Source organism: Lissotriton vulgaris, chromosome 4_1, assembly GCF_964263255.1.
Source record: "Lissotriton vulgaris chromosome 4_1, aLisVul1.2, whole genome shotgun sequence".
Classification (NCBI taxonomy): Eukaryota; Metazoa; Chordata; class Amphibia; order Caudata; family Salamandridae; genus Lissotriton; species Lissotriton vulgaris.
The window spans coordinates 208,697,818-208,709,549 of record NC_141691.1 but is presented as its reverse complement, the minus strand read 5'-3'; the positions used below and the strand labels follow the sequence as shown (position 1 = coordinate 208,709,549).

Sequence of the window (11,732 nt, the reverse complement as noted above, 5' to 3'; positions counted from 1 at the left end):
ACTAACTTACAAAATAGAGTTGGTACATGCCAAAAACCATTTAACTGTAGCAAATGGCCCAATGCTTTGTACATCTGGCCCTTAGTTCTGTAAAGCAGATTTACCATGTTGTCCAGGTCAGTGCATAAGAAACTCATCCATTCCATCTTTTTCATTTCACTTCTAGTATTTGCAGTGCTATTTTCTCATTATGAATTGAGGTCTAACAGTAGCAAATCCTGAGTCTAAGTTGCATTGTACTGACGGGGTGATAAATTTGCATGCAAATTTTATGTTATACTGGGGTAAATCTTCGCTAGTACTGTAGAAATGCATGGTAAGCCCCATGGAATGGAGCATTACCATTAGGAACCAGATTTACCAGTCATAAAACCACATGGAATTCCCTTTTTTGTGGGGTTTAACTATAAACATTTACCCCCTCCTCTGAGCAGGTGATAAATATATACTTCGGCCTCGGTGGTGTGAGTTTGGAGTAGTGGTGGAGAAGCGAATGGAAAGATAAGATCTGGCGAGGATAGGGCATTGTAGGCTCATCTATGCCAAATACAAAAACAGAAAATAAGACTTAGCTGTTGCAGCATCTAAAACCTCATGTGATTTATCTTAGATATGGTGTTCCAACAACTGGGAAAAATGCGGAGGAACACCAGTCTCCTCTAAATTCAATATGCTTATTGTGCTCGACCTTACTCATAATCAGGGCCCAGATGGCAAAGAAAAGACCTGGACTGGATGAGCTACTAATTAAGATAGTGACTTGAGTAACTTGAGATCTCTGGGTTAGGACACTATATTTTATGTATGGACTTTTTTGGTTGCAAATCATCATTCTAAAAGGTTTGCTACAATAAACCCAAAATTATAAGACCACAAGTCCCAGAACACCTTAGCTTGTGAAAGAAAAAGACCTAGAAGGCAAACATGGGGGATATGGTCACCTCCTACCATAACAGATGAGGACCATGTAGTTAGACACACCAGGGAATTAAGAGTAACAAGTTGCCACGAAGCCCCCGCCTCATCCGATACCTAAGAGGCAGGCCAAAAAAAGGTTATAAGTCTTGGGCTAAAGGAAGCCGAGGACTCTCTTCCAAAAAAAAACAATTTGGGTTAAAGAAACGTAAGTAAGTGACGTGCGAGTCTAAAAAAAGACCAAAAAAGACCATTTTGGGGCATTTGAAGCTGAAACATGTTGACCAACCACGTGTGATGTTGTGGATAGTTAACATGTCTTAAACATCACCACTTCATTTTTAACCTTACCCCGTTATACTCGACCCATATTAAAGCTACTTTTCTGGATGCAGGAGGTAATTTTAGACATCAGCAGATGGATCCCACCAGTACTTTCCCTTGATGACACCACCCAACGATACACCACCGTGGTGATTAGTTACACCACCAATGGCAGAGATTGGTTGAGGGTCAACCCTGAGAAGACCTAGACCCCAAGAGACCAGTGGCGATCACTCCCCTTTGATTAAGGACGTTGTAAGTGTGGAAGTAGAGTGAACCCTACAATAACTTCTACCTCCCCCCTGATTCATATGGACATGTGGCAACCCTAGTGCACACACCAAAAGAAAAGCAAGACAGTTGGCCTTTCCTATCTATGCACCCAGGAACTGGGACAACATCCCGGCATCCATCAAGACCACCCCAACGCGACTCCAGTTTAGGAAACAGTTGAAGACACCTCTTTAAAAACATTACATCATCAAGCTTACTGCAGTCACAGATCACTTTCTGTCCACATATTCACATCACCCAGACTAACCCCCTGGACTGTTTTACTGTGTCATAGTCTTTCTGGAAGGCAGTTCAAGTTCGTGGGCCCCTCTCTTTTTTCACCCTTCCGCATCCTACCCCTTCCTTGGTCCTTGCTCTGACTCGCCCGCCTGTCCCTCTCCTCGCCCATATTTAAGCACCTTACCCCAGGTCACACCCACCGTCCCTGCTCTGTCCTCCTGCACCATGAATGCAGCGAGCGAGTGGCCACCTCCGCCCGCGCGCTCCCCTCGCCTCTCCCACGCGCCGGCCCCTCCCTCCCTGCCCCCAGCAGCACAGGCACTGCAGCTCGCAGAGGGCCGGCCAGCTGCAGCTCGGAGCTGCTATCTATCCACGTGAGGCTGGTGTGCTCCTATTGATTGCGCCCTCGCTATTGACAAATGCAGCGCTTGTGCTTCTTTGCAGGCAGGGGCAGCACTTCCACGGCGGCGCGGAGGGATGCGGCTTTAATTCCACGTCACATCAAGTTTGATCAATAGCCCCTCCGCTTGCCCATTCCGGAGAGCCTTCCTCGTGGATTTGATCTCTTTTTCTCCCGTTCCAGCACCATCTTCGAAGGGGGACGGCGGCCGGGATTCCTGCAGTAGTGGCCAGGAGTGCGCGCGCTCTGCCGTCCACCCTCTCAGCCAATGGACTCTGCCAGGCTGCTCTGAAGAGGACACGGGGACGGGGACCTCCGGGCTGCGCTTGAGCCGATGCTCCTGCCTCGCCAGTTTCGTTTTAGGAACTGAATTATAAGACCCAGCAAAATGTGGCAAAATCTGATTCAGACTGCCTCCCTGGTCATGGTGGGACTGTGGGGCGAATCTTTTGGCGGATTTCCCAACACCATCAACATAGGTAAGCCAACGCGCTGTGTATTTTTGCACTGGGTTCATAAATTAACTTGGAATTATCTTGCGGCTCTGCGGTTCAGTGCATGGGGGGTATGTGCCTCTGAAAAGCCACTTTGTGCGAAGCAGACGAGACCCAGACTACTGTGTAATGGGGGGACTGAGAGGAAACACTGCAGCTTTTTTTATTATGGGAAATACTGCATAGCTCGGCGGCGCGTGGGTCCCGTGGTCCATTAGTGGTCGCGCACCAGAGCCCTTTTTTTTTCTTCTTCGAATTGTTTTCATTGTTTTCCTAACCAATTAATATCCGCCCATTTCGCATAATGCTGGAAAGTTGTCACACTTTGACACAATAAAGCCCGCAGGGCTGTTGTCTGTCCTTTCAAGTGCGATGGGGACCTATGTGTGCGTTATGAAGGCTGCAAGATAACGAAATGTGGTCTTGGTGCGGGGGTTGTGTGCCTAGGGCGCGTGGGTTGTGTGTGCCGGTGTGTGTCTGCGCACACGCAAGATGAGCATAGCAAAGTCCCTTTCTATTCAGAGACTTGCACAATTAGAAAGAATGTTCCCCTCCACCCGGCGCTTCGTGAAAGTACATCAGCTGCCCCCTTCGGCTCCCTTTGCCATGAATCCGCGGTAAATGGCACCTGCATACCCGACTGTGTCTGCTGCAATTTCACACTTTAGGCGGGTGCGAACGATAAATCAGCCGGGCGCGAGACAGTGCAGATGTGCCTGGAAAGTCAAGAGAGACACTGGTGCAGGTTTCATTAAGACCAAGTCTGGAGCGCAGCGATGCCAGGCGAGTGCCAGGGCGGCTCCTGCAGAGGGTGCTAGATTGGCAATGAAAGGAGCCCTGGGGGTCCCATTGTCACTTTACTCTTGCAATGCAAGGCTGGGGCGTGCCTTTCAATGGGACAGCAGGTGCAGTGGGCCAGGGCCCGCGGACCCAAGGGTCCCATCGCACCTCAGCTGTGGCTGACTTCACCCTTCCAGCCACGAGCCTGGGCAGCTCATGTTCTGTGGCTGCATTGGGGCCATGGGCGCTTTTTCTACACAACTGTCTAAGGTGGGATGCTTGTAAGTCCCGGGGTGCTGCCTCCAGTGGCATGCTCTCCCTGGGGCTCAGGAGTTGGTTATATGGCTGCTCAGTCTTACAGATATTGTTCCCTCCAGACCTCTAACCAGCCCCTTTCCACCATGTTTCCCCTTTCTGTCTCCATAGGTGGACTTTTCATGAGAAACACAATTCAGGAGCACAGCGCCTTTTTGTTTGCTGTCCAGCTGTATAACACAAACCAAAACATCACAGAGAAGCCCTTCCAGCTGTTCCATCACGTAGACCACCTGGACTCCTCCAACAGCTTTTCCGTCACCAATGCCTGTAAGTAGAGGTTCTCACCTGCAAAGGCAGCGTGTTGTAAAGCGAACTGACTGTACCCCATGGGTACCATGCGCGCCAACGCGTGGGTGGGTGCAGCTAAGCCAGCGACAGCTGTGTTCTCTGTATTCGAGTGTTTCACACCCACACACCCCTACACTATGCGCGAAAAGTACGTATTCTGGTGACACGCCAAAGCCGAAGTTTGTGTGGCTTGCTGATGTTACCTTACCTACTTCTGCATGTCTGGAGTTAGTAATGTGCTAAAGGTTACCTTAAGGATCAGAGTTTTGGGTTTTCATTCGGTCTTGACAAATATAGAAGAGAGGGTTGATTGGAAGAGGATCCTGAGGTGGAAGAGTGAGGGAATTTACTTCTGCAAGTGCAGCAGTTATATGCTGAGTTGTGGCAATCCCTGACTCGGCCAGCCTTACGCTATCATGCACTTGATGAAAGCTCTCCATTAAAGATTACGGGCTGCTCCCAGGTCCGCCAAATCAAGGTTTAGAGCGCTCACGTTCACAGTAAATAATCCTTACATCCAGGGCACCACCTCAAGGGGTGGTGGACACAAGAGGCCCTAACCTTAGTGCAGGTTGCACAGTCAGGGCTCCTTACCGCATGTCAATGCCTGTACGCCGCCATGGTGCCTTTTCATTATGGTAACAAATAGGCTGTCAGTGTGCTGGCAATGAATGGGTTAATCTCTGCTCTCCCACAGGCCCGTGCAGGGACTCTGGCCCAAAGACAGTAATGGGCTTGCTTGAAGGATGGGTGCAATAAGATGCACAGCTTTAAATGAACAGATTTGTGTAATATATCCTCGGCCACAGCAGTATTCACTTCCACATCTGCACAGGATTTTCTCTGAAAGCACAAATCGGCTTGCTTGTGTTTTTTTCTTTCTTCTTGGGCTGAATATCCGTTTAGTTGAAGATCTCTGGCGAGGATGGTACACACGATTTGTACATATTTGAAATAGTTCAACGTGAATCTCTGTTCGTGATTTGTGTCTGGTGTTGTATTTTATGTCGAGAGAGTCCAGCTTCCGGGTACAGTATTCTTGTCTGCATGAGCTGTTAACCTGATTTCAACCGAACGGTAACGCTGAGTTCAAGTTAAGATGTTCCCCAAATCGCACATTTTCACAACGCAACACATAAACAAACAGCCCACAGGGATTGCCTCGTCGCCACAATTCATTTTTCTAATCCCTCCCTGCGCGAAGACTTCCATGGCTAACATCTGACTATTAATCCGCAATCATCTTAATCCCTTCAAGAGGCTGTATCTCAAACATAGCTTCCCAAATTTCAATTATGTGGATTAAAGCTGAATACATTTTACATCTGGCCTGATTAATTATCCATGGGTTGTCTGATTGTCCGTGCTTCTCAACAGACATTATTAAAAACCTTTGCCTCCTAAAGCATATCCACCAGATGCCTACACAAAACTCCTCCTGCTTCATTCCTATGTATCTGTAGACACGAGTGCCTTTCCTTCCTATATATCTGTAGAAATTATTGTCTATATCTGTTTCCATTCATGGCCATGTCCCTTGAGCATGGAATACAATCCAAGGGAGAAAGGTCCTATGTGAATCACAATGGTAAAATGTAAGACCTCTATTCTAACTACACAGCAGATACGCCTTGAAGCGCAATGGAACAAGAACATGCATAGGCAAATAATAGAATAATGATGACGAATAAGTGACCTTGTCGCTATGCCAACAAACAGAAACGCAGTCGCGAAATAGAGAAATAATACGTATAGTCCCGCCCAGTAAGTCACTGAGGGCTGCATCGCTCCTCCAAATAAGTGGAAGAATGTCATTCTCTATCAGTTGTGAGCGCACTGATGTGAGCCGCAGAATTCCAGCGCATGCCAGTTTCTGAGACTGGAGAGGCACTTCTGCCTGTAACAGATCCAATGTGTGGAGCTAGCAGTTCTGAGTGCGGTGGTTCAAGGGCACTTTGGGCTTTGGTTAGCCGAATACTGTAGGAACGCGCTAAGTGGTGGCGCGATGTGTGCCAGACAAGGGGAGAAGTAAAGCGGGGGATGGCTTAGGAAGTGTGACCACAGCTCGGTTATCAGAAGCGGTCACTATGAAGGGCACGCGCGACACAGGGTTGCGATGACCTCATCAGCCAGTGAGGTCATTTTATGGACTTCTGTAGAAAAAGGAAGAGTTCCTAGAAGAACCTCTCTGAAGCTGTAGGTTGAGGCAAAAAGTCATGCTGATATCATAAGCATTAATATTTATCTACCTATTAGTGAGATTTATATAATGCCCACAAGACAAAAGAGCTGCTTCTCAGCACTAATGAAGGAGGAACAAGGAATAATATCAGTAGGACCTTGAGATCAAGAACCACTTCAGGTCATACCAGGGGGGAGGGGCTTTAATGGAAGAGGGCTATTGATCGACGAAAAGGGAAAAATCATTGAAGTATAGATTTGTATGTTTCCAAAAATGTATTTAAGCTTGGACAGCATATTGGCTACATGCTAACTTATTGAGCTCACATCACCATAAAACAGGGACTCCCTTCACTGATGCCCCATCACACGACTCTTTACGGCTTCCTATCTTTCCCCTGTGTTTTATATTGAATGTTCTTTTGCACAGGTCTTCTTCACTTCCAGCTGGAAAGCCTTCTGGAGCTTCAATAATTTCCAACCTCCCTGATGCCAATCATTATATTTTCAGCCCAATCAGATAGTTATCTTCTTTTTCAGAACACGTGTCCCACTCTCTTCATAGGGCACATCACTCCTCCCACCTTAAGATTCCAATTCCATTCCCCCTTTTTCCAGTCCAACACTTTGAGATTAGGAATTCTACAGATCTAGGTTTCTACTCCTGCGCCTACTTCGAAATGTAATTTAGTGAAAAATACTGTCAGACGAAACAAAGTTTTGTTCTATAATGTTTTGCAAGAATAAGGATGTAAGAGCTATTTCTTCTACCACTATCTAAAATCAAAAGGCCCCCCTACAACATATTTCTTTTGATTTCTATAAGTACACTCTACCATTACATCTATCAGTTGAGTTTCCTATAGGTTTCCCACGCCCTAGTACAATAGCTTTTGAGCAGAGACCAAGGCACGCCACCTTCATACGACCACCTCACCCCTCATGTCATGCTTCCCTGGTTATAGATATTATACATTATGCATAGATCTACTTTCTGGGCCCATATCATATTAGCAGGATCTTGTGTCATTGGGTATTTATTTTAGAGTTTTGTATAGCGCAAACATGTCCCTAAGGTATCACAGCGCTTTACGCTAACCCATACACCTGCCTCCGTACCATTAGTGCACATTCACACATCACTTTAGTGGCATCTATATCAACACATATTCGTACTGATTTGTTACATTAGATGTATGCATTCCTTCCTCAAGTTTTGAGTATGGTAGACGCTCATTGCTTAAATCAGGATTATAAATTGGGCTGGAACACCACACTCATGACTGCGTTTTCTCATGTGCACTTCAATCTAGCTCGGTAAAGTGCCCCAGAATCAAGGCAAACGTGTGATGAAACACCAATTCACATGGTTGTTCCCAATTTCTCAGGGTTAAATTTGCATAATGCATTTTTCTGAATGTTTTGTTTTTTCAAATGGTTAGGGTGAAAGGGTCAATAACTGGCCATAACTGTATTAGTTGTTATTGTCTTCTGAATGTGTCTTCAGATTATGAAATATGGCTAGTTTGTAAGGGTCTGCCTCCCAGTGAGAAGGTGATTGAGGGTGATAATGATTGGATTCCACTGGTCATCTTAGGAATTTAGAGGGCTGTTCAGACAAGGGCAGGTCCTGTAACTCCATTGCAGCCAGGCTTAGCCCATTGTGGGTTATATCAGGCTGGCTGGGGGCGGGTATACTGGGTATATACCTGACCAAGCTAATTGCCCGTTACTTAATCTTATCTCCTCTGCTTGCCGGACTGGAATTGCAGCTCCATACAAACTCTCCTCATTTCATTCTTGCCTTTTACCTCTCCGCCACTCTGACTCTTTCCTCCGTAGCCCCAGAAGCCTTCATCCCCACACTCCACCTCTTCCCTTCCAGCAGTTAACCTTCATTAACCCACGCTAATATCCAGGATGGACAGCATGGTTTGTGATGATTTGCCTATCCAAGAACCATCATATTGAAACGTCACTGACAAAAATGCCAAGGTCAAGTGCCTCAATGACAACAAGCACTGGCGAAGCCAATAGATCTGGCTTTTCCTGCCAGCCATTACGCTTTCCCAGTACGTGTTCTGCTTTGTCATAGTTTTTGCGCATGTATATTTTCGGGGCAGCTGCTGGGCCCTCATCGATACAAAGTAGAAAAACTGGCTAAAAGTAAAAAAAAAAATTCTGAAAAGCCCACATTGACATTTAGTCCCATGCACTGAAGACAACTTCACTGGTTGAGGATGTGCTCCATGTGGAAGAGCAGACTGCTGTCATTCACTGAGAAGTTAGCCAATTGCTGCTGGCTTCTTGCCCCTTGGTGATGCTGTGGTGGGTGGAAGTAAAACGTGAATAACACAACAATAGGCCAATGGATGAAGAGGGTTTGGGTGAAATCCCCTATAACTCTATTATACATAAACTTTTAGTCAATTCGAAAGGACTTGGCTGACGCCAGACCTAATATAATGAACCAAATTGTAGTTAATGACGAGAATGGAACTTTCATACTATATTATGGAGCACACACAGAGAGGACTTTTCCCTTTTTATATTGTAAAAAGAAAGATGCCTTACCGAATGGGCAGTGCAATGCGAATCCTGTTTCTGTCGCAAAAAAGAGATAGAAAAGGGACTTTTGGCGCAGTGCCCACTTTTGCAGAAGTCCACATGCATTCAGCCACAGATGACCAGTCAGAGTTCCACAAGTCCTCTGTCTATCACTGAAACAAAAAACGCGATAGACGTGCAAGTCCCGCACCAGGATCACACGGTGTGCAGGCTGGTGATGCCGGATGAGCTGTGGTGTCAAGTATACTGACAAGGTGTGACTTACCAAAAGCAGAGTTAAGAGGAGTGACTGGGCGGTATGCTGGGCACAGGGACCACGCCCCCTGTGGAAATGTAACAAAAACAAACAAAAACTCATTTGAGTGGGCGTTTCACACATTTTTTTCATTATGCTAAGTTTGCCCTTGACATTTTTGTCATTTACTTATTGATCGTGCTCACACGGATCCAGCCATGTGAACAGATTGGCCCCAGCACAACACTGGTGAACTAGACATTTATCGTACGAATGAATGAATGCCTTCTGTCTGCTGTATTTTACCAGGTAAACACAAATTATCCAACAGGGCTGCAAATTCCTGCATTCTACTTTAATGCTTTCGTACATAGGGCATGCCATTGAAATGTGAACACACCTCAGGTTGTGCAACTGACGACATCTCTCGTGCCTGGCATGTGAATCAGGATTAAGACGCATAATCTCTTTAAATGTGCGTTCTAAGAAGGTAAATGTGCCATGTAGACCACCCTCCTTTGAAGTGGCCACCCCTGCCTCCCTGCTCTGCTCTTGCGGTGCTGTAGCACCCCCCTTCCCCCAGCCTCTGCAGTCTCCGCTCATTAGCACTCAGAGCTCATATTCCCCTCTCTGCACTGTCATTGCAAAAATTGCTGTTCTACACCTTCCGAGCCGACGAATGCACTTGAATTACGTATGGATTGCAGGAAACACAGGCGGGCGAATGAAACCCTAAAGGTGACCCTCTGTGGAATTTCGCTGGGAAAGCATTACTCGAAGCAACGTGAGCCTTTGAAAATGGGCGAAGGGGGAGGGAGGAGGCAGATCTATTTGACTGCAGCATCTAATGTATACCTCTCATGCATAGGGTCTTTCCTTGATAAAACCCATTTTAGGGTTTCTGTATAATGTACATATCTGTTTCAGAGTGATTTTAAATTGCTGCTCTGATATCTATCTATCTATCTATCTATCTATCTATCTATCTATCTATCTATCTATCTATCTATCTATCTATCTATCTATCTATCTATCTATCTATCTATCTATCTATCTAAACATGGCCCAAGGGCATTAAAGTGCTTTATAACACGGCCAGTTTACATCACACATTAAAAAAATCTTATTATGCACATGGGTATTACCTGATTTATCCAGGATCACAGGATGTTGAGCCACAGCTGAGATTCCAACCTGGTTCCCCGTGTTCAAAGGCCAGCAGCGTTAGCCACTAGGCCACATCTCTTACCCCATTCTCTGTTGTAATAGTTGCCTTTCAATGGTAGTTGAAACATACCAGTGTGACAACCTATATTTTCTTTTTTCAACTCCGGCGATTACGTTTCCATTAATGTACCTTTGACATGTCCTCTTAAACCAGCAGGAGCATTACATTTTAGTGATATCCGAGCTCCATGGTGCTGTCAAACATTCGTGTGGCGAATACTCCATCATTTTAGAAGCTTTGCCATTTATTCCCTAGCAGCATATGCTGTACACAGCACTTGAGTCTATTTTGAAAAAAAAAATCTCTCTGATGTGTTATGCTGCCCACCATGCCATCTGCTGCCATTTGGCATTACTTCTAGTTTTTCGGATGACCAATTTTCTCTGTTCAAATCAATGTTTTTTTGGCTAACTGGCATGGAGCTGCAATGCATGAAGTGTTCCAATACTTTTTGCCTGAAGTGGGGACTTTTCCGCATATCAAACATAGGTTCACCCAAGATAAACATTTTATTAAAATTGTGTATGTCAAGATTAATGCTTAAGCAAGAAAGATTGATTTTAGTAATGTCTAATAAACATGCTTATGAATTACATTTGTTTCTACCTTGAAACTCTTCTCCATCAAGGGAACCATTGTCATTGATTTGGAGTTGTTTTTGAAGCAAGAGGCAGAGACATGAGTTCCTTGTTTGAGCTGTGATCAACATAGCATTGTAAAGCAATAGCTGCTCGCCATTCTATTTATGTTCCTCTAGCACTTCTTCCTAGTGCTTTGTGTAATGGTCATTTGATTCGTTTGGGCAATTGAATGGCTCCTATTTCAAAGATGTTGCCAACATTAAACATTGATGCACTTGGCTCAAGGCCAAAACTAATAAGCATTTCTTCTGAAATGCTTGAGCAGCAAAATCGAACTTAAAAAGTGAGATTTGATGTTAAGTGTCCAGTTTCAAGTAAAAAGAGATTGATAGAATTAATGTTTTTTTTTTGTAGTTTTTCACAATACCAAAGACTTTGGAAAATCAGATTTGACACAAGCCTAATTTCCTACAACGCATTCCACTTTGGTGGGAATGGACAATTGTCCATACATCCAGAGCTGCATACATTTTGTTGACAGATCCATTTCGTTTGCAAGTAAACCTGTTGCGGGCATTACTATAATTTGTACTTATTCTCAACTCCTGTGTATGCTTTTATGCTGTGATTACTCTCCTGTGTCTGATGTGTGCTGTTTGGAATTCTGTTCTTAAGTTGGATGTTCTTAATCATAACTAGACCCCAATTCTATTCTTTCACAATCAATACTGCACCGAAAACCTTCCCCAAGTTATTCTTAAATCCACTGTGATAAGACACATTAAATTATCCCTTGTTCTAGAGCCTCAGCGATTTAAGGGCAGTCGCAAACACTTTAGTTCACAAAAATGGAGCTTTAAACGACAAAAACCCCTTTCCTAATGTACTAGCTCATTTTGTGATTCAA

General features: G+C 45.0%; 1 protein-coding gene across 1 annotated transcript in view; it reads left to right on the top strand.

Annotated features, from left to right (window-relative positions):
• The first annotated feature begins 2,526 nt into the window (after positions 1 to 2,526).
• GRIA3 (glutamate ionotropic receptor AMPA type subunit 3) overlaps positions 2,527 to 11,732 on the top strand; it is a 1,215,811-nt gene continuing 1,206,605 nt past the window's right edge. Inside the window, exons 1-2 of the mRNA XM_086918509.1 lie at positions 2,527 to 2,631; positions 3,853 to 4,011. Coding sequence (XP_086774635.1) covers positions 2,541 to 2,631; positions 3,853 to 4,011 — 250 coding nt within the window. The 5' untranslated portion in view covers positions 2,527 to 2,540. The remainder of the gene's footprint in view (positions 2,632 to 3,852; positions 4,012 to 11,732) is intronic.